Here is a 24539-nt window from a genome sequence, read left to right on the forward strand (position 1 = left end):
TTTGAATAGGCTTCCGATGCAGAGGAGACAACAGGGGAGGCGGGAAGATCTTGTGAGTCCAAGGCCTCGTGTAGCGAGCCACGTGGCTCCGCCATCTTGGTATCAGGGGAAACTGTCTGAGAACTCGGGAAAAAACATTGTATTTCCCCTCCGTTTTTAGCAGCCCGAGTTGCCTTTGTGCTGCCCTTCGCCATTCTGTCGCTTTGCTGAGAATTTCGCTCGCTTCTCAACTGTATTTTATATATAGGCTGGGGTAGATAGGAAAGGGCCAGGAGCTCAGAAGACACACGTCTTTACTCAGACATGTCCAGACCACGCCCCCATTTTTGGGGATTTTATATTAGCCCAAAGACAATGTAAGAATTCAACTCAACAACCCAAAAGAATAAATAGGAGTTTACTGGCATTCCAAAACAGGCATTCACATTCACAAATCAAGATATCTGATATTATAATAATTATAGTTTAAGAACAGCATTTAAAAGAAAAATTGTCTGACATATATCAAACACTAAATCTTATCATACATCACTATTATCCCACAGACCTTAAAACATGACTTAGTGGTCCATTGAAATGTCCAAACGGGGTGTGGATTATTCTGACGCAATTTGAATCCTTCTTTAGAGGAGAGTGGTTATTCTTTAAATGCTGTTCTTAAACTTTTGTAACAATAAATATCTTGATTTTACTCATGTAGATGTCTGTTTTGGAATGCCAGTAAAGTCCCATTTATTTCTTTGGGTTGTTAAGCTGTATTAAACAGGCATGTTGGCACTCCTATCTGTATGCAGCCATTTTCATAATATATAGCTGATGTAAGAATTCATATTAAGAAGGCCATATGCTGGTAGATTTTAGAACGAATGTTTGTATAGAAATTTGTACAAATTTTTTTAGTACATTTAAAGACTTGATGAATATCATTTGAAAGTGCTTCAAAATTTTGTTTGCTTTTAACATTAAATTTTGGTCAATTTTAACAAATTGACTTTCCCGAATGAGAGCTACATACACTGTTAGCAATTCATTCATTTAAAGGAGTTGTAAAGTCACAAGATTTTTTATCTTAAAGCATTCTATGCATTAAGATAAAAAGCCTTCTGTGTGCAGCAGCCCCCCTCGGCCCCCTTAAAACTTACCTGAGCCTCATCTCTGTCCTGCGATGTCCACAAGTGTCTCAGCCATCCTTTCCTTCCTGATTGGCTAAGACACAGCACCTGGGCCATTGGCTCCCGCTGCTGTCAATCAACGTCAGTTAGCCAATCAGGAGAGAGAGGGGCGGGGCCAAACCACAGCTTCATGTCAGAATGGTCACAGGGAGCAGCAGCTCGGCTCAGGTACCCCCATAGCAAGCTGCTTGCTGTGGGAGCACTCAGCAGGAAGGAGGGGCCAGGAGCACCGAAGAGGGACCCGAGAAGAGGAGGATCCACTGCACAGAGCAGGTAAGTATAACATGTTTGTTATTTTAATATAAAAAAAGAGAGACTTTTTATTCATTTTAAGGTGAATTGTCCCTTTGCTCCTTCAGATTTTTATGTCACTACAGTCATAAATTAACATCGATTTGACCCCGCTTATGATCAGATAACTGAACAAACCTTCTTAAAATGAAAAGTTTAGAACAAAATCTTGCTAGTGTACAGCCAGCTTTAGAATTGTCTGCCTTTATTTAAGTAACTGGCCGCTATAGAAACTTTGCACTGTAAACTGAATACAGCTGTAAAGTAGATATGGGGAGATCCTTTGTCAGCATTTTGAAGTTGTCTGTGTTCCCACTAGAGATTTCCTGTTAGTTACTGTCCAAGTGTCAGACAGTACTTAAAGGCGGGGGGTGGGGGGGGGTGGGGTGCACAGAGGGTATTTAAGCCAGGTTCACACACACTATATTCCCAAAAGTATTGGGACGTCTGCCTTTACAATCAGATGAACTTTAATGGCATCCCAGTCTCAGTCCATAGGGTTCAATATTGAGTTGGCTCACCCATTGCAACTATAACAGCTTTAACTCTTCTCGGAAGGCTGTCCACAAGGTTTTAGAGTGCGTATATGGGAATGTTTTACCATTGTCCCAGAAGTGCATTTGTGAGGTCAAAACAGGGTGTGGATTATTCTGACGCAATTTGAATCCTTCTGTAGAGGAGAGCGGTTATTCTTTAAATGCTGTTCTTAAACTTTTGTAACAATAAATATCTTGATTTTACTCATGTAGATGTCTGTTTTGGAATGCCAGTAAAGTCCCATTTAGAGTGCGTATATGGGAATGTTTTACCATTGTCCCAGAAGCGCATTTGTGAGGTCAGGCACTGATGTTGGACGAGAAGGCCTGGCTCGCAGTCTCCACTCTAGTTACATAGAAGGTAAGGTTGAATGAAGACAATAGTCCATCCAGTGCAGCCTATGTAGGTGTACATGTGTCAGTGTCGATAATCATTCCCCATATACCTGTGCAGGGATAGAAGGTGTTCTATGAGGTTGAGGTCAGGACTCTGTGCAGGCTAGGTCAAGTTCCTCCACCCCAAACTCGCTCATCCATGTCTTTATGGAACTTGCTTTGTGCATTGGTGTGCAGTCATGTTGGAGCAGGAAGGGGCCATCCCCAAATTGTTCCCACAAAGTTGGGAACATGAAATTGTCCAAAATTTCTTGTTATGCTGATGCCTGAAAAGTTCCCTTCACTGGAACTAAGGGGCCAAGCCCAACCCCTGAAAAACAACCCCACACCATAATCCCCCCTCCACCTAATGATTTGGAGGGGCGGCCCAATACTTCTGGCAATATAGTGTGGATGAGCGATTTTGGGTTGGAGGAACTTGATTGGCCTGCACAGAGTCCTGAACTCAACCCAATAGAACACCTTTGGGATGAATTAGAGTGGATCCCTCCACAGCTCTTACTGGTGCCACTTGCTGACCTCCACATTGATACAGGATACAGTAGTTAATTTCTCAGGATCGAAGGCAGCTTTCAACAGTGCAGGCAGCGGGAAAGTTAAAGCGTTTGCAAACCCTAACAATGAACATCACTTGTCTGCTCACTTTTGGTCTGTTAACCCTTTCGCTGCTGTAACATAAACAGGAATGTTGATGTAACATAAATATAAGAGTAGGGCAATTTTGCCAGTAGCTGAGATGTGATTTGTAGACGTAGTGTAATTGTAGATATAGTTTAATTCTGTGTTAGAGATACACTATTCACAGTATTCAGTAATCAGTCATAGACATATATTCTTTAATTAGCATTTGAAAGGACAGAGCCAGCTTCTAGGCTAGAGATGACACCTAGATGCCAGTAAAAGTATCCCATCCAAGATAACATAGCTTGCCACCTTTCTGAAGCCTCAAAAGGAGAGGCCTAGTCATTTTGGCTAGAAGAAACAGCAGGGGACAATCACAAGGCACTGAACAGTCTGCCAACTTTGAATATCAACACATCTAAGGAATCTATTTTATCTCTCATAAAAGCTAAAATATTAGTTGCAGAGAGATGAAAATAATTCCTTCTGAAGGTACACATGTTGGGCTACAAGTACATGTAAATCTGTATTTGTAGCGCATTTAGAATCCAGGAGAAACACACAAAACTGTTATATGGCACCTGATTGCAGCAGCTGAACAGCGATTGGTCGTGATCGGACTAATGCACTGGTGTCGGAAATCCTATCTCCTACACAGCGATTGGAGTCATTCTGGGCCAATTCAACTCTGGTAACTTAGAAAACTTAGTAACTTGGAAATTAGAACACCCTATGGGCTGGGACGGGAACATCTCCCAGGGTTGATTGGCCAAGGGCTAACGTCCAACCCACATGCATATTTCAACGGACATCCCAACCTGCAAAAACAAATTTCAGGGAGGTGACAAACTCATTTCAGGGAGGTGACAAACTGTTTCAGGGAGGTGACAAACTTATTTCAGGGAGGTGGCGCTTCGCTCCGGCAAACCCCCGATCCCCTCCGCCGCAAAATATTTTTTAAATCACTTTTTCAATATTTTTTCGCAGTGCTTCTGGGGAAGGGGGTGGGGGTGGGTGGTATGTGGCAGTGAACGGTGTCAGTAGTTTTTTTTTTTTTTTAGCAATTGATTTTTTTACAATTTCATTTGTTTTAAAAAAAAATCACAATGCTTTTTGGGGGGAGGGGGTTGGGGCAGTGGACAGTGTTGGTAGGGCAGGGGAGAGTGGTGTCAGTAGTTTATTTTTGGGGGGCTTTGGTGAGATGTCAGGGGTCTAAACAGAACCCTGACATCCCCCATTTGAGACAGACAAAGGGACTGAGGACAAAGGTTCCCCAGTCCCTTTCTCAGCACTGAAGATGAATGAACAGGAGACAGAGGCTCCTGTTCATTCATAAACTGAGCAGAGTAAACAGTTTACTCTGCTCAGTAATCACAGGACACAGGAGCCATCTCGCTCACTGTGTCCAATTACTAGTTCCCCCTGCAGCTGGCAGGAGAGGAGGGGAGCCGGATGTGGGGGACGAGGGGGGGGGCAAAGAGAACACAGGGAGCGGAGAAGGACATGGAGGGGGCCGGAGGAGAACGCAGGGGTGCGGAGAAGGACATGGAGGGGGCCGGAGGAGAACAGGGGGGGCAGAGAAGGACATGGAGGGGGCCTGAGGAGAACATGGGGGTGGAGAAGGACATGGAGGGGGCCTGAGGAGAACACAGGGGGTGGAGAAGGACATGGAGGGGGCCGGAGGAGAATGAAGGGGTGCGGAGAAGGACATGGAGGGGGCCGGAGGAGAACAGGGGGGGGCAGAGAAGGACATGGAGGGGGCCTGAGGAGAACACGGGGGGTGGAGAAGGACATGGAGGGGGCCTGAGGAGAACACGGGGGGTGGAGAAGGACGTGGAGGGGGCCGGAGGAGAACATGGGGGTGGAGAAGGACATGGAGGGGGCCGGAGGAGAACATGGGGGTGAAGAAGGACACGGAGGGGGTCGGAGAAGGAGCACACAGAACAGCTGGGGATGATCGGTGCGGCTGGAGGGACAGCTGTGATCAGCGATCTCCCTGTATAGCTGTTTAGCTGACACCCACAGGAGGGAGAGAAGGAGAAGCGGCTGTCAGTTAAAAATCGATACTTACTGTAAAAAAAAATCGATACAAAGGAGATCGGTGTTCACAGCTGTTCCCCGCCGCACCGATCATTCCTGGGAGTTCGAGAGGCGATTGCGGGTATGCGGAAGCTGCCGCAGAAATGCGGAGGTCTCCCGCACCTCGCAGGACGCTTGAGATGTCTGTTTCAATAATTTGAGAAGTATGGGGTATGGACGGGGTGATTCCTACAAAGTCGATTGCACGCATGTCAAAATGCACAGTTTAAGCCTGAAGATTCGTTAAAACCCCCAAAATATATATATTCTCTGAAAGCAAAGGCCCTGGAAAAAATAAAATGGTGAGTTCCAATTTTTTTGTCACAACAGTCTATCATATGCAAATTTTTGGTAAAAAATACAATAAAGTTTATTTTAGTGCACACAAACACAATATATTACACATTTTTTTTTTGTAAACTATAAAAGATGAGGTATTGCCAAGTAAACAGCATGTCAACCTTTAAAATTGCACGTGCCTGTGAAAAAGCGATAATCTCCAGTACCCAAAATTTTCCAGAGAGGACCCATTGAAGGCTATTACGGTAATTTAGAGTTAATCGTAAACAATTCTAGAATTTTTGCTCTCAATTTGGTGTATGCAGCAATATGTAACATATGTAGCACAATCAGCGATTTCATACATAGAAGCCGCCGACACGTATGTTCACATACTGTACATATATGTGTATATGTGGGGGGGGGGTTGTGCTTGAATGTACCCTAACACTTTTTTTCACTTAACTTTATTGCCAATAGCCCTCTGTGTGATAGCATATGTATAGTGACACATTACATCAGGGGTCTTTTAACCACTTCAGCCACGGAAAGATTTTCCCCCTTAATGACCAGGCCATTTTTTGTGATACGGCACTGTGCCGCTTTAACTGACAATTGCGCGGTCGTGCAACACTGTATCCAAACAAAATTGACGTCCTTTTTTCCCACAAATAGAGCTTCTTTTGGTGGTATTTGATTATTTTTTGCGTTATAAACAAAAAGGGCGACAATTTTGAAAAAAATTTTTAAACATTTTTACTATAATACATATCCAAAAAAATATATAAAAAAACATATTTAATCATTCATTTAGACTGATATATATTCTTCTACATATTTTTATTAAAAAAATCACAATAGGTGTATATTGATTGGTTTGCGTAAAACGTACAGCATCTACAAACTATGCAATAGATTTAGGGACTTTTATTTATTTTTTATTGTTTTTACTGGTAATGGCGGCGATCTGAGATTTTTAGTGGGACTGTGATTTTTAGCGGGACAAATCTGACCCCAAATTACACTTTTTGGGGACTAGTGAAAATATTACATTGATCAGTGTTATAAAAATGCACTTATCAATGTAAAAATGACACTGGCAGGGAAGGGGTTAACAGTAGGGGGCGATCAAGGGGTTAAATGTGTTCCCTCAGTGTGTTCTAACTGTAGGGGGATGGGCTGCCAGGGACATGATAGAGATCACTGTTCCCGATCACTGGGAACAGTAGATCTGTCATGTCTCCTGTCAGATGAGGATGCACCTTGTTTAAAAAGGCAGATCCCCATTCTGCCTCTGTATACCTGTACAGCTACAGTGATTTGTGCAGGAGAGCCGACCTGCCGTCGTATAACGAAGACGGCTGGTCGGCTAGCGGTTAATGACTCCTAATGTCTCCCCTGTACTTCACTGAAGTCTTTTGACTCTAGCAGGTTTTCTTCTAAGAATGCCCTGTATTTGGCTCCATCCATCTTCCCATCAACTCTGACCAGCTTCCCTGTCTCTGCTAAGCACCCCTACAACATGATGCTGCCACCACCATGTTTCACGGTGGGGTTGATGTGCAGTGTTAGTTTTCTGCCACACGTAGCGTTTTACTTTTAGGCCAAAAAGTTTAATTTTGGTCTCATTTGACCAGAGCACCTTCTTCCACATGTTTGCTGTGTCCCCCACATGGCGTCTTGCAAACTGCAAACAGGACTTCTTATGGCTTTCTTTCAACGAGGCTTTCTTCTTGCCACTCTTCCATAAAGACCAGATTTGTGAAGTGCACAACTAATAGTTGTCCTGTGGACAGATTCTCCCACCTGAGCTATGGATCTCTGCAGCTCCTCCAGAGTTACCATGGGCCTCTTGGCTGCTTCTCTGATTAATGCTCTCCTTGCCTGGGCCTGTCAGCTTAGGTGGACGGCCATGTCTTGGTAGGTTTGCAGTTGTGCCATACTCTTTCCATTTTCGGATGATGGATTGAACAGTGCTCTGTGAGATGTTCAAAGCTTGGGATAATTTCTTATAACCTAACCCTGCTTTAAACTTCTCCACAACTTTATCCCTGACCTGTCTGGTGTGTTCCTTGGTCTTCATGATGCTATTTGTTCACTAAGGTTCTCTAACAAACCTCTGAGGGCTTCAAAGAACAGCTGTATTTATACTGAGATTAAATTACACAGGTGGACTCTATTTACTAATTAGGTGACTTCTGAAGGCAATTGGTTACACTAGATTTTAGGGGTGTCAGAGTAAGGGGGGCTGAATACAAATGCACGCCACATTTTTCAGATATTTATTTGTAAAAAATTTTGAAAACCATTTATCATTTTCCTTCCACTTCACAATTATGTGCCACTTTGTGTTGGTCTATCACACAAAATCCCAATAAAATACATTTACGTTTTTGGTTGTAAAATGACAAAATGTGGAAAATTTCAAGGGGTATGAATACTTTTTCAAGGCACTGTATTAGCGACAGATGCACCATTGCCCTGCACCTGAACACATGCCATGCTATCTACTCAAACATGCTTGTTAAAAGCATATTAAAACAGTATGCATCTTGACTAATGTTTTTATAATGTAAATGCTATACTTTTCTTTGACATCAGGAGATGCACTTTTTCTTTGTTCTAAATTTGATCACCAATGTTTAACTAGCCCATCTCCAAGATTGCAATAAATATAGGGACTGATGCATGAAAGGCATGCTCACAGGATTGTTTCTATTTTTTATTATGGGCTGCAGAAATGACAATGGAAGCTTGTTGCTATGGGCACCAATCCCCCCCATCAGAGTGATAGGCCATTCGTAGGGCTCAGAAGGATGCAGAGAGATGGCAACCATAGTAAGTGTGACTGGATATTAGTATTTTGGATTTATATAGCAGATTCCTCCCAGAATGGTTAAAGTCTTGGAAGCGCCTTCTTTTCACAGTAGGTCGCAATTTGTTAGTTTTAACATTAGCATGAGAAGTGTGAAAATGCTGAAAATTATTCAGCCATTCTTCGCTCTACAAGAGAACAGTGGAGTGGACGGCAGGACATATAAGCATTTATTCTCTTTTTTAGAGACTTTTTTTTTGGTGCTTTTTAATTTAGCAAAAGTGATACTTTAAAGTAGAACTCTTGTCAGGGGCTATGGGCAGTCAGATATTTACATCATTTTCTCAGCAACCCTTAATAAAGCTTTAAAATAAGTCCCCACTGATATCTGTAGCTGCAAGCACTGTGGAGTTATTTATCCTTAAAGTGGTATTGAAAACAAAAAATGTATTACATTGCAGATGTGGTTGCTCCAGTGGTTTCCTTTTGATATGACCTGTTAAACAGGGTCAATTGGATTTTGTTGCAGGCTAGCTGGAAATTTTTGTTTATTTTTTTTTTATGTGCGTTGTCCTTCCATGTGCTCCTTGCAGCAAAGGCGAGTTATAGGTTGGGGTGGTTGTTATTTGTTTACACAGGTGGTGAGTTAGCGTAGGCACGCATGGGATACCTTTGGCTACTATTGTGCCCTCGCTGGGTGTCTTGTGCATGCCTATGCCTTTAAGGAGTCATAGACACCCTTCAGGAAAACCTGTCCTTAACTGGAACAGTTATGCGTTTCGGCCAGCAGGCCTTAATCATGGCCATGATTAAGGCCTGATGGCCGAAACCTGCCCTTAACCCCTTCTGGCGCTTTAAGAAGTTCCAGATGCCAGGAGGTGGAGGGGGGGTGATGTGACCGCTGTGATTGGCTGTCACAGTGGTCACATGATCGAAAACCTCCCGATCATAAGTATGCATCAGGAGCTTTCTGGTCCCCGCTGCTGACTGTGCTGGAAGCATGCAAGGCACGAGCTGTCAGCACAGTTTTGTGTTTACATAGGGCCGCATCTATGCGGCCTCTCGGTTTTAAAACCCACCCACTGAAAGACTGCACATATGCGTGCAGTCTGTTGGAAGAGATTAATATATCCAACTGCAATATATGTGCTCCAATTCGGGAGGCTCTCAAAATTAATACAGAGTTAGGACTTTAGGACTGCATTCTATGCATTAAGGTGAAAAACCTTCTGTGCTGCAGAATCCCCCCCAGCCCCCCCTTATTCCTATCTAAGCCCAATCTGATCCAGCGATGTGCACAAGAGCAGGGGCTCTCGCCACTGTCTCCCTCCTACCTGGGCAGATTGATAGCAGCAGGAGCCATCGGCTCCTGCTGCTGTCAATCAAATGCTGTGCCGACCAAGCGGGGGGCAGGTCTGAGCCGCCCGCTCTGTGTCAATAGATCCAGACAGGGCGGCTTGGGAAGGAGCCTACATGAGTGCCCCCATGGAAAGTGGCTTTCCATGTGAGCACTCACCAAAGAGGAGGAGTCTGGAGCGCCGGCGGAGGACCCCAGAAGAGGATTGGGGCTGCTCTGTGCAAAACCATTGCACAGAGCAGGTAAGTATGATATGTTTGTTATTTCGATTTTTTTTTAAATGAGGTTATAATGAAGCTTTATGGATCAGGTTTAGCGGATAAATTAATGGTTAAGCATGGAAGTGAGGTTTAGGGTAGTGTTACAGCAAACCAAAAGTACAAAGTATAAAATACCTGACAATAACGCAGAACCTCTAATGCCCTGTACACATGGGCGGACTTTTCAGCATCAAAGGTCCGACAGTCTTTCCGACGGACTTTTGACAGACTTCCGACGGACTTTCGAACGAATGGACTTGCCTACACACGATCACACCAAAGTCCAACGGATTAGTACGTGATGACATACGACCGGACTAAAATAAGGAAGTTTGTAGCCAGTAGCCAATAGCTGCCCTAGCGTCGGTTTTTGTCCGTCGGACAAGTATACACACGAACTGATTTTTCGACCGGACTCGAGTCCGTCGTAAAGATTTGAAACATGTTCCAAATCTAAAGTCCGTCTGATTTTCCACCGAAAAAGTCCACTGCAGGTCCGATGAGCCCACACACGGTCAGATTGTCCGACCAGTCCGTTTGAAAAGTCGGCCCGTGTGTACACAGCATGAGAATGAACTTCATTCTCAGAAGACACTACAAGAACAATCAATGTGCAAACCGACAACACAAATGTACAAATTAGAAAGGAAAAAGCTGCATGCTGCCTAAGCTCCGTCATTTTGACATACTTTCCGGGTTTACGTCTCACCTGAGGAAATGCCAAGCTGCAGAGTGCCTTCACCCAATTTGGCTGTTCGGAGGCCTCACTGGCAATAAGGTATACCCTCTGGGTGGTCTCGATGCTGAAGACCCGGGTGTCCTTTGGGCTGCTCTCACTAGAGCGCTCTGATAAGCTCACACATTCGCTGAGCTGAAGTAACTTCCAGCACTCTTGTTTGCGACCAATCTCGGGGGGCTGAAAACCTTCGTACAGCTCTAAGCGGGCCAATCCTGTGGGTGTAGTTCCATACAAAACTCCCCATACCTTCTTCCACTTCTGTAACAACAAAAAGAGAGGGGTCATTTCTATTCTCCATAGAAGGCAAAAGTACATTACACAAGGTATAGGATATAGTATATACAATACCAAAATGTGTAGCCAGACCACATGGCAGTCACATGAACTACAGTATACTTACGCCTCTGGTCTCATAGACATGTACCTAAAAGATTTTAGAACTGGGCAAATCAGCCTGCTGGCATTTACACATAATTATAGACATAGGTGTGCGCAGCCTATTGCATTAGGGTGTGCACCCCAAAGCTCAAACACAAATATCTTTCTCTGCAGCCTCAGCTGCACAGGAGAGTGAATGAATGGAAAGTGCTCTGTGCTGAGCGGCTTCCTGTTCATTCACAAACTGAAGCATAGTGCACACAGTTTACTACACAGTTATGAAAGAACACAGTGAGTGTGTTCACTGTGTTCATTTAGAAAAAGAAGGGGCCAGTAAATGACATATTTACTAGCCCCTTCCCTTGCTCTCCAAATTGAAACATCTCCCGCAGCAACCAGGAGGAGAGGAGGGAGGCCAGCAGCACTGCGGGGCAGGGGGCAAACATGGGGGAAGGAAGCCCGGGCACTAGGGGGAATCTGCACCACACGTCGTGATTAGCACACCCCCTGTGCACGCCTATGATTATAAAGATGATTCTGAACTGTGCCACAGTATCACAAAAACTTAATAAATAAATAAATAAATGGTGTGACTGCAATCTCATTTGATACAATCATAAAAAAAAGACAAATAGTTAGACAGCGCTACCACCTCATGACACAGAGAAAAAAAAAAAAAATATATATATATATATATATATATATATATATATATATATATATATACACACACAGTATCTCACAAAAGTGAGTACACCTCTCACATTTTTGTAAATATTTAATTATATCTTTTCATGTGACAACACTGAAGAAATGACACTTTGCTACAATGTAAAGTAGTGAGTGCACAGCATGTATAACAGTGTAAATTTGCTGTCCCCTCAAAATAACTCAACACACAGCCATTAATGTCTAAACCGCTAGCAACAAAAGTGAGTACACCCCTAAGTGAAAATGTCCAAATTGGGCCCAAAGTGTCAATATTTTGTGTGGCCACCATTATTTTCCAGCACTGCCTTAACCCTCTTGGGCATGGAGTTCACCAGAGCTTCACAGGTTGCCACTGGAGGCCTCTTCCACTCCTCCATGATGACATCACAGAGCTGGTGGATGTTAGAGACCTTGCGCTCCTCCATCTACTGTTTGAGGATGCCCCACAGATGCTCAATAGGGTTTAGGTCTGGAGACATGCTTGGCCAGTTCATCACCTTTACCCTCAGCTTCTTTAGCAAGGCAGTGGTTGTCTTGGAGGTGTATTTGGGGTCGTTATCATGTTGGAATACTGCCCTGCGGCCCAGTGTCTGAAGGGAGGGGATCATTCTCTGCTTCAGTATGTCACAGTACATGTTGGCATTCAAGGTTCCCTCAATGAACTGTAGCTCCCCAGTGCCGGCAGCACTCATGCAGCCCCAGACCATGACACTCCCACCACCATGCTTGATTGTAGGCAAGACACACTTGTCTTTGTACTCCTCACCTGGTTGCCGTCACACACGTTTGACACCATGTGAACCAAATAAGTTTATCTTGGTCTCATCAGACCACAGGACATGGTTCCAGTAATCCATGTCCTTAGTCTGCTTGTCTTCAGCAAACTGTTTGCGGGCTTTCTTGTGCATCATCTTTAGAAGAGGCTTCCTTCTGGGATGACAGCAATGCAGACCAATTAGATGCAGTGTGCTGCTTATGGTCTGAGCACTGACAGTCTGACCCCCCACCCCTTCAACCTCTGCAGCAATGCTGACAGCACTCATACGTCTATTTCCCAAAGACAACCTCTGGATATGACACTGAGCAGGTGCACTCAACTTCTTTAGTTGACCATGGCGAGGCCTGTTCTGAGTGGAACCTGTCCTGTTAAACTGCTGTCTTGGCCACAGTGTTGCAGCTCAGTTTCAGGGTCTTGGCAATCTTCTTATAGCCTAGGCCTTTTTTTTTGTAGAGCAACAATTCTTTTTTTCAGATCTTTAGAGAGTTCTTTGCCATGAGGAGCCATGTTGAACTTCCAGTGACCAGTATGAGAGAGTGAGAGCGATAACACCAAATTTAATACACCTGCTCCCCATTCACACCTGAGACCTTGTAACGAGTCACATGACACCGGGGAGGGAAAATGGCTAATTGGGCCCAATTTTGACATTTTCACTTAGAGGTGTACTCACTTTTGTTGCCAGCTGTTTACACATTAATGGCTGTGTTTTGAGTTATTTTGAGGCGACAGCAAATTTACACTGTTATACAAGCTGTACACTCACTACTTTACATTGTAGCAAAGTATCATTTCTTCTGTGTTGTCACATGAAAAGATATAATAAAATATGTATAAAAATGTGAGGGTGTACTCACTTTTGTGAGATATTGTGTGTATATAAATATATATATAATATACATACACAGTGCCTTGAAAAAGTATTCATACCCCTTGAAATTTTCCACATTTTGTCATGTTACAACCAAAAACGTTTAACCATTCTTCCAGAAACGCATTTGTGAGGTCAGGCACTGATGTTGGACGAGAAGGCTTAGCATGCATTCTCCGCTCGAATTCATCCCAAAGGGGTTCTATCGGGTTGAGGTCTGGACTCTGTGCAGTCCAGTCAAGTTCTGAAACTTTATTAAGATGTATTCAATATGTGTTGTCACAGTGTCTCCCAGTGTTAGTTCTACTCTTACGAACGAGCCGGAGTGAATCGGCATTGGTGAAGGACCATTGGTAGTGAAAAGCTTCCTGTGGATGTAGGGAGATGCTTGCCTTGTGCAGATATGTCCGCCAGCAAGGGCCCCTGCATTATGTGCAGACATTCGTTTTGAGGGGATATGTTCACTCCACGAGGAGATTATTGGTTGATACCTATCTGCCTTTGTGGAGGGATGTCATGTCTTTCTATGTGTCTGATCAGCATGTGAAGGAACCATGACATGTCCCTGCAGATAGTCTCTCATACACAGCAATGGTAGTATAATCCGGCTATGCATTCTTCTCTGAACAATGCAGAATAAGGATTTGCGCCAATGGTAAAAATGTGAGTGTGTGCGTGCGTTTGGCCAGGACAGCGTTCACAATCTCTTAGGCCAATCTCACTACATGTGGGTTTCTTTGTCTAACTTGTCTAAATTTTCAACACAACCCTCCCTGGTCATTTCTCAGGGTTAGAGAATATTTTTTGATGCTTAGTCTGGTTTCAGTATCTCTGCTGAGACTCATGCATCTTTTTATATATATTTTTTTTTTTTCTAGACATGGCTATGGATACACTCTTCAAGTGCTCTAAATAAATATATCTCCTGCATTACCAAAAAAATGAAAATCATAATAATGACAAATCATAATTAGATTACACATTGAAGTGCCCACAATAGTGAAAAAAATATATATAGTGATTGATTGTCCACATAAAAAAGTGATAGAAGTAGTTGAAGTGATATCTTTCAATATTATCCCAATCTTGTTGCTGAAAACAAAAGGTATTCCATCACCAAAGAAAAAATAAGAAAGGAAAAACACCTCGAAGTAGTAGATATCTGCTTACCAGATACCAATGACTCCTTTAGTTAAAAAGAGAGTCACTAGCGCTTGTGCAGGGTTGTGCCTGCTCACATGAATGGCCGGACTGTGGTTGGTATTATAGGCATGGATCGTTCCCGTCAAGCTCATTCAAGATAGGATAAGGATTCATAGGAAACAAAAACAGTCTCCATAGCGTAAAACCATTTATTAAAAAAGTAAACAAATTAAAAAGCCAAATGGCCACATACCGCTCACATGTCCTATCACCCAACAACATCCGGATCCTTTGGCTGCCCCCCTGTGTAAGTTGGAACGCACGCCAGCGTGGAGGAGACATGAAAGGCTATTTCTGACTGCGAAGTCACCCTGACATGCAAGCAGCCCCAGTGCCGAGTAGGCACCCACCAATGTAAGCGGCCATTTGGCTTTTTAATTTGTTTACTTTTTTAATACATGGTTTTACGCTATGGAGACTGTTTTTGTTTCCTATGTATCCTTATCCTATCTTGAATGAGCTTGACGGGAACGATCCATGCCTATAATACCAACCACAGTCCGGCCATCCATGTGAGCAGGCACAACCCTGCACAAGCGCTAGTGACTCTCTTTTTAACTAAAGGAGTCATTGGTATCTGGTAAGCAGATATCTACTACTTCGAGGTGTTTTTCCTTTCTTATTTTTTCTTTGGTGATGGAAAACCTTTTGTTTTCAGCAACAAGATTGGGATAATATTGAAAGATATCACTTCAACTACTTCTATCACTTTTTTATGTGGACAATCAATCACTATATATATTTTTTTTTCACTATTGTGGGCACTTCAATGTGTAATCTAATTATGATTTGTCATTATTATGATTTTCATTTTTTTGGTAATGCAGGAGATATATTTATTTAGAGCACTTGAATAGTATGGTATCTAGCGCCCCCTAGCTTTCTTACATTTCCATTTTCTTGGAAATGCAGGAGATATATTTATTTAGAGCACTTGATTATTATGGTATCTAGCGCCCCCTATCTTTCTTACATCTTTTTTTGATTATCTATTTTTTTGATTATTCAAAAATTGGGGAGCAGCTTACACTGATTGTTTACATATTTCCACAAATTTTTTTTATTGTTGGGAATGTTTTCTTACTAGATGTACCACCAGTATATGTAATTCATATATAGTATCTGCTATCGACACCACTGGCGCGAAGGTTTCTATTATTTTCTATGGATACACTCTGACCACCAACCACATGCCTCCTGCAGTCCGTGCTATGCGTCCTGAGTTCTCCTGCTGCGACTTCTGGTTGCCACGTCCCCTCAGCCCCCGGACCGGCATTGTTTAATGCCGCCATTTGTGACACCCAGCATTTTGGTGACCTGCTCCAGCCCAGTGGTAAGTATGAGGTCGTTCTTTCATTGACCTCCCTTGCCAACTCACCCTTACCCCGATTTATTTAGTCACTTATATATTTTCATTGTTTCCAACATTTTTGTTATAGACACATGAATCATGCATCAGCCCCTGATGAGTGAGAAAAGACTCGCGAAACGCGTAGGGTACCATCGATGCTACGTGTACGCCCATATTGTTGGGTACCTGAAGCTGGTCACACACTGCTTCATTTTATGCATGTGTATTATGTATTATGTGCTTTCCTTTCTTGTTGCATTTAGGGATGGAGGTGTTAGAGTGTTTTCTCCAGACCATTATCCCCTTTTCTCGATATTCGGGTGGAAGACACCCATTAAGCCCAAAAACTTGGTCTGCTCCTGCCACGGGTTCATTTCCACCATTACATCCGGTCAATATCGGGGCTTACTCCTGGGCCGGCTTGGTTCCCTCTCGCTGGTTCTTATCTGATGGTGGCATTGCACTTCCGGTATGGGGGGCTGCGACGTGCACAAGGGAGGTTTACTTGACCTCCTGCTGTCCTCATCTGTCCTCATGGGCGGGTGGGGCCACCTACACGTCGGCGTCATGTTTTCCACGCCCACTATGTGATGACCTCACATCCTTGGAGCTGTGTGGAACATCCCGGATGGGCGATTGATGGCTGACACGCTCACCCGGTCTCCCGGGTTGGCGGTTCCTATGTCTGCCTATCGCCATCCGTACATGACGCTGGGGGCGGAGCTTCTGTGGCCGCTGTGGGTATATCTTGTCGCTCGGCGCAGCTGCAGCTTGCATTTGTGTTCTGTTGGTCTGCGGTTATGATCAGAGGTCTGTGCAGTGCATTTACATGCCTGGGACTCATACCTCTCACTCAGGTAATATCCTTCATTCAGTGGTCCCTCTCACTCAATACTTGTGTATGTGTTACTATCTCACTACACACTATATTACTCACCTAGTATTGTTTGTTTACACATTTACCCACATACATTTTGGGTTTAATTTCCATCATATATCAATAAGTGCTTGCACTTCTCCACAGCCCTGTTCTTAATTATCTGTCATGACGATCTTTACATCACCTACCATATTCCATACTAGATACCTATTTTATCTCATATATATACATTTTTTATTTTCAACACAACCCTCCCTGGTCATTTCTCAGGGTTAGAGAATATTTTTTGATGCTTAGTCTGGTTTCAGTATGTCTGCTGAGACTCATGCATCTTTTTATATATATATTTTTTCTAGACATGGCTATGGATACACTCTGACCACCAACCACATGCCTCCTGCAGTCCGTGCTATGCGTCCTGAGTTCTCCTGCTGCGACTTCTGGTTGCCACATCCCCTCAGCCCCCGGATCGGCATTGTTTAATGCCGCTATTTGTGACACCCAGCGTTTTGGTGACCTGCTCCAGCCCAGTGGTAAGTATGAGGTCGTTGTTTCATTGACCTCCCTTGCCAACTCACCCTTACCCCGATTTATTTAGTCACTTATATATTTTCATTATTCCCAACATTTTTGTTATAGACACATGAATCATGCATCAGCCCCTGATGAGCGAGAAAAGACTCGCGAAACGCGTAGGGTACCATCGATGCTACGTGTACGCCCATATTGTTGGGTACCTGAAGCTGGTCACACACTGCTTCATTTTATGCATGTGTATTATGTATTATGTACTTTACCAATTTATATCATGTATGTGCACTTATGTACAGTGTTTTTTATGGATGTATATATCAAGTGCTATGAATTGTAGTTGTTTTTTACGTATGCTTGGAACTAGGCCACTATGCCGGGTAACGCACATTTATTGCTGTTCCCATGTGTTCTACACAGCATTCTGTGATCAATAAAACATTTTATTGCACCTATTGTGGAAGTGTCCCAATCTCTCCCACCTCATTTAAAGTCCCAGGGCTGCTTTCCTTTTTCTTGTTGCATTTAAGGATGGAGGTGTTAGAGTGGTTTCTCCAGACCATTATCCCCTTTTCTTTGTCTAACTGAAGAGCACAGTTTAACAGGTACAGAGGGCGGGAAATCATACATACTGCCCTGCACAGACACGCCCATACACTCCCCTAGTCATTGTTCTATTGGTTGAGTTGTATAACACCTCCTGTTTGAAGGAATGCCTGGGCTTGATTGGCTGATTGTGAAGCCATCAAGCCTCTATTGTTATCCCTGTTCAAAGTCCTATAAATAAACGGCACTAACAGAGCAACCCAGGACTGAGGAGCTTGCAATGTGATAACAGCTGCTGTGTCTGTTTTACTTGGGAAGCACGGGTGCACTCAGAATGCATTATACAAAAGAGCTGAAAAGTGCATATACGCTTGCTCTGACGTCATCGGTGCATGCGCACTAAAGAAAGGGCACGATCGTACCGTTTCTACAGGGTCCATGCCGTGACTGTCGGCGACTCCGGCCAGTCACAGAGCCGGAGTCCACGGCCCCCTGGAAGGAAGAGGGATTAAGATGGACACGGCCACCAGCAGGGACATAGCAGGGTTCGTTTGCAGGTAAGTTGCACATAATGGGCTAGTATGCAATGCTTATTAGCCCATTATGCTCTTACTTTGCAGGGAACAAAAGAGGAATTAAAGCCCATCAGGGTTTACTTCCTCTTTACGGGGTGACAATGCTCTATCACTGTCTCCCAATAGCTTTGTTGTCACACTGTAACAAGCCCTTCTAGTCAAGCCTATTATCGGTCGTGACAATGCTCATTGCACAAGCATATGCAGCTTTAGGAACCCTGACCTGACAAATGACATGCAGCCACAGCTGGAGCACATGGCTGTGCCCGTGTGGGAGGGCAGAGAGGATGGGCGGAGCGGGCAAAGAAGATGGGCAGAGCGGGTGGAGACTGTGCAGTGTGCCTGTGAGTGCGGGCAGGGAGGATGGGTGAAGCGAGTGAATAGGATGGTTGGAGTGGGCGGGGACTGTGCCCGTGAGGGAGGGAACTGTGCAGTGTGCCCGTAAGTGTGGGCAGAGAGGATAGGCAGAGAGGATGGGTGGAGCGGGTGGGGACTGTGTGCTAGTGAGTGTACTATCTCCCGCGCGGCGTCGGGCACCCCTACAGTGGCAGAACTCAAGGGCCCAGTCACAAGTGCAACTGCTGCGACCCTGGTAATTTCACCACTGGTTTTGCAGCAAGGAGGATTCCTTCATCCACCTCGAATGTTTGGAATGGGAAATCCAGCTCGGGCTTGCAAGACTGTAAAAACTCAAGCTACATACTACATACCTCCCAACTTTTAGAGATGAAAAGGAGGGACACCTATTAGCAAAAGTATGTAGGCATAGGACCTACCCCCTGCCAAGCCCCTTTTTTAGGTGAATTATGCAACCAAAAAAAAAAAAAAATAGTATAACCCACAAGTGCTTTTTTTTACCACTAATTTTCCTTTATATTGGCTTTTGAAATTTTCAAATGCAGCAATTTAGAAATTGGATGAAAGGTTTGGCATTGGGAAATACTTTTTAAAAGATAAAAATCCCGTTTTATATACAACTATATAGATCAGACCAAATTGAGGGACAAATGAGGAGGAAAGAGGGACAGAAGGACATTGTTCAAAATCAGGGACAGTCCCTCGAAATCACGGACAGTTGGGAGGTATGCATAATGTATATTCTGTAAAATCTCAAAGGTATGTGAAAGCATTCATGTGTTCGCTTTTGGTATACATTTCCTATTCCTATTAACACACCACATTGAGTCAATCATTTGGCCTAAGAGCTTTACAATTATTTAAGATTTTTTTCAGGTCCTGTCAAAAGAGCACATGATTGGACAGGTTTGAAAAATGTAATTATGTTTTATAAGGTTTTCCAATTTGTGATTTATTTAACAGTTTCATTACTTGATTCTTCTATTTGTCATTTCAGAACTAACCTAAGGTTGACCAAATGGTAACTGAATAGGAATTTCAACAACATCAATTGATTTTCTCTTGACTTTGGATAAAAGATTTTGTTGAACTGAAGAAACACAAAAAAGACATGAGTAAAAAAAAATGTCTTTGGATAAAAGATTTCATTGAATTGAAAGAACACAAAATAAGATGTGTAAAAAAGTGACTTTAGTTAGAAGATGTCATTGAATTGATAGAACACACAATAAGACGTGTAAAGAAATGACTTTGGATAAAAGATTTATTTCAGTCGATAGAACACGAAATAAGATGCGTAAAAAATTACTTTTGATAAAAGATTTAATTGAATTGAAAGAACACAAAAACAGTCATGAGTTCAAAAGAAAAACACCAGATCTGATCAAAAATTTTAACCAAATAGAAAAAGGTCAAATAAAAAACATGCTTGGCTAGCACTGCTAAAATGTATTTGAAGGACACAGTTTGGCCCCAGCATGTAACTGCATATATTATAGCTATTTTGACTACATAACATACGTGTTTATAAGCAGTCTCTGTCACCAAAGGATTGTACCCAACTAAGTCCCCAGCATGCAAGAGTAAAGCCCAATTTTGGGCTAAGTTTTTTGCTATTATGTCCCTAGGGCAGTGGTAAAAAGAAAGCTACTCTGGCTGCAACACTCAACTTCAAACTGGAGTTGTACTCCAGCACTATCTATTCTTCACCACAAGATGTCCTGAGTCTTCCAGATTGAATGACATCCAGCTGCTCAACCTGAAAGACTGAGAAAAGACTGTGAATGCAGGATGTCATGGCCCTGCCCCGTATACAGCTGTGTACACTCACTGTGTATTGATACAGAGGTAGAGAAGGCAAAAAATGTTATCACAGCAATAACTTTTAGGGACTAACTAAAATCATTAGATCAAATTAATCTTCCAACGAAGTGGTTGCCCTCAAAAATGTTTTAAATTGTTGAATGGATGGTTGTTCTTCTCAAACCTGGCAACTCACTTCCTAATTTTGTAACAACTACTGCAAAAATTGGTTCTATCGTGATCTTGAGTCTATAGATATTTGATAACTTGACCCTAATCTTCCAATAGCAGCTTTTCTGAAAGTAACCGAATGACCTGTATATTTAGAACCCTACCGCAGCAGTCTATAAAGCAACCTCTCGCGCTAAGTTCCCTTCTGGAACTTGTACAACTAATAGTCCCCATCATGGTCTTTACTCACAGTGTCCCAGGAGCTGTCTGCCAGTGATGGGAGTAAGTCACACATGTGCAAGTCACAAGCAAGTCTCAAGTCTTAACCTTCAAGTCACAAGCAAGTCCCAAGTTACTGTGGCGAAAAGCAAGCAAATCAAGTCGAGTCCCTGCTAGAAGTCAAGCAAGTCAAGTCAAGTCATTTATTTTGGTCAAGTCACAAATTAAGTCAAAATACTGATCTACCCCGAAGCCGGGACTTGGGGGGAGCTTTCTTTTGTGTGTGTGTGTGTGGGGGGGGGCGGCTTTTGCCAAGGCCAAGACACAGCACTGGTGGTGCCAAGTCATTGCAAGTCAAATAGCCCAAGTCAAAGTCAAGTCGCAAGTCATTAGTGACAAGTCAAAGTCAAGTTGAGTCATTTATTTAATTTTGTCAAGCAAGTCGCAAGTCCTCAAACAGGTGACTCGAATCTGACTCAAGTCAAGTCATGTGACTCGAGTCCCCCATCTCTGTTGTCTGCCACTTAGCATCCACAGGTAGATTCTCAGTGAGGGAGACAACAAGGTTCTTTTTCAGATCAGGACTCAAAGACAGTGTCCTCCAACAAGTATAATCCTTTGGCAATCTGCTCCAGGCCCTCTGCTGAGACCTAGACTGCATTTCCTTGTCTCAGTAAAGCTGCCTCTAGAAGCAGCAGCCACAAGAGAATTGGAACCCTCCCTGAAGGGAAAAGAACCCTCTGCTCAGGCTTTTTGCACATATATCACCTCCCCTGTGACCTTCTGGATGCATCCTTACAGGGATTGAATGGGGCATGATACTGTACATATTTAACTGATCATTTGAATATCCCTGCCTTATGCTCTGGAAACTTTTTTGAGAGGCAGGTGGGGGTAATCAAACTCTCAGCTCAGGAAACCCTGAACAGACCAACACAATCAATCACTACTCCACTCACTACAATGAAGCCTAAAAGTAAGTTAACCTAGCAGCCTAACTAGAAAAGAGTGCTACAAAATTGTAAAACCTCTTCAATAAAAACATGTGATTAAAAAAAATGCAAGTTCTCTGGGAATCTTATCATCTTCCCCGCAAATGTTTTTTCTCTACCTTTGTCGAGACACTGACTTGGAATCTTACTTCTCCAAAAACCCTTACTGGCTTAGAATCCCTCTGCAGAAAAAAAGGGGGGAAGCACCACCTAAGTGCAGTGTCACTTACAAAATGTAGGAAGGTATAATCTTATCATATGTAGCAGGGTCCACCAAAGTCCTCAATCCTGCATGGGCCACCGGGTTCCAGTGTTGGAGAGCGGTGATGGAAAATGGATGTGCCGCGGTGTGCAGGAACTTCACGCCAGCCAGCGTGTAACGCTCGGATGAACGTGACATCACCAGGAGAGGAAGAGATGTTGTGGAATGCAGGCAGGCTACGCGTTTGGAGCTCTCTGCTCCTTCTGAAAGCCTTCACACTGGAACCTGGTGGCCCATGCAGGATTGAGGACTTTGGTAGACCCTGCTACACATGATAAGCTTGTACCTTCTTACCGTTTATAAGTGTTTTTAACCGTGTGCCCATTAAACTTTTGTGTGATACTGCACTTCTCCCACCTTCTTCTTTCTTCTGTCATTTCTAGAGAGCTTGCTCAACTCTGAGGATAGCAGCTCCAAAGTGCTTCATGCCCTGGCAACAGAGACTGAATTAGGCTATTACATCCTCCAAGCATGCTGTATCAATTGAACTAATGACTGTTTATACTCTGTGCGCCTGAACATATTGTTTTTCTTAGAATCCCTCTGCAAATCCTCTGCGACCACCAAAGGTGTCCTATCTCTGGTTTATGCATGTACTAGGGGCCACATCTCCAATGGTATTCCATCTTCATTCATGCCCACTGGGAACGTGATCTGAAACAGACCCTCCTACCAGAAGACTGAGCACTGATTTGGCAAGCCAATTCAACAATGTTCCCATAACATATAAGCCCTCGGAAATTTGAACAAAGTTCCTTCCCAGTGGTACTTCACTCTGGTGCACATCATTAAATATGTCCCTAATTACAAACCCTCTTGCTTAAAGCGGATCTCCACCCGATTTTTCTACACTAGCTGCAGCGGATTACCGCAATGTCCTAATGTCAAAACGGCACTTTTTTTTTTTTTTCAGACTGTACCTTTCTTGTTGATAGTCTCTTTGTGTCTTCCAGGAATGACAGGCTGAGGTTAGGGGCGTGTTTTCTGCGGCTAATTTGTCACTTCCTCTTAGCCGCACTGGCTCCTGGGAGCTTGTGTCATTGTTCCCAGGAGTCAGTGCGGTGGCCTGTTACGAGAGTCATCTCGAGAGTAACTCCGTTGCCATCACAACGGGGCGGGACTTCCTACAACGCTGCTCGTTGTGATGGCAACCGGAGCTGTTGACGGTGCTCCAATTTCAGTCTAATGCGCATGCGCGAGATCAGGAAAAGAACGGGCGGTGCATGCTGGTCGATCAGCAGCACCGTATCCCGGAAGAGGATGCTTGTGGGCTTCACATGCCCACAGGCAAGATGACAACTGTCTAGATGTGATTTTATAAGTTTCTTTATTAGGCGAAAACAGACAGCACTGTCACTTAAAAACGGAACAAGTGAGTTCTCTATTGATATATCATAATCAATGTCATTTGGCCAAAAAAAAAAATAATCGGAGATAGTAGAACCCCGCTTTAAGGGGCTGTGGGGTTGATGGGGACATGCTTCACATATTGTGGTCTTGTCCAGTGGCGTGTCGCTTGTGGATTGGAGTGTGCAATATGGTTCAATCACTTATGCAAATTAATATCCGGAAAAACCCTTGGTAACCTCTTCTCCACATATCAATAAAAGACAGGGCATGCCAGTCACGTACTTTCATTTCCTTCATATTTATGGCAACTAAGCAAACCAAAGCCCATGTGTGGAAATCCCCTACCCATAGTTTTGAGGAGGTTAAATCCAGAATACAAGGCATTTTTTAAAATGAAGAACTCAACACAATATCAGAGAATAAACATGATAAATTCCTTTCTATATGGCAACCCTGGCTTGATTGCCAGCTGGTCTCTCGATCTGCCACATGGCTGCTCCAATTGTACCCTGAGAGATTACAATATACCCTCCCCACTTCCTCCTAGCTTGTGGGAACAAACTGATATCCACCGTGGCAAAGTCCCCTTCCCTACCCTCTCAGTATCCCTTCCTGTTTCTCTCGTGCCTGCACCTGGGGACTCTTCCCCACCCTTCCCCTCCCGCTTGAGGGGCACTTCCCCCACCCACCCCCTTCCACCTTTTCTGTCTCCTTTTCTTTTTTTTCTCCAATGCAAACCCATGGCCACATGACCCTCTAGTACAATATCTGGCTACCATCTATCATATTGGTTTAGCTTATTGATCTTTAATGTACAATATCACTGGCTAAAAACTAAAACATATGGTTACAGGTTCCCCTGTTTCCCATCTCTAATGTAATCCCTCTGTTCATCAAGTCATGTTCTTTTTATATGTATTTTTGTGTTACTTACCCTCTGGTGTCCCTATACGACTCATACAACCCCTGTGTGGATATGTCTTGCTCTAAATCTGACTTTAGCACAACTTAATGCT

At 43.5% G+C, this 24539-nt stretch overlaps 1 protein-coding gene across 1 annotated transcript in view; it reads right to left on the bottom strand.

Moving 5' to 3' along the window:
- DOK2 (docking protein 2) overlaps positions 1-24539 on the bottom strand; it is a 62453-nt gene that overhangs the window by 18547 nt on the left and 19367 nt on the right. Inside the window, exon 2 of the mRNA XM_073622258.1 lies at positions 10516-10803. Coding sequence (XP_073478359.1) covers positions 10516-10803 — 288 coding nt within the window. The remainder of the gene's footprint in view (positions 1-10515; positions 10804-24539) is intronic.

Source organism: Aquarana catesbeiana, linkage group LG03 (genome assembly GCF_042186555.1).
Source record: "Aquarana catesbeiana isolate 2022-GZ linkage group LG03, ASM4218655v1, whole genome shotgun sequence".
NCBI lineage: Eukaryota > Metazoa > Chordata > Amphibia > Anura > Ranidae > Aquarana > Aquarana catesbeiana.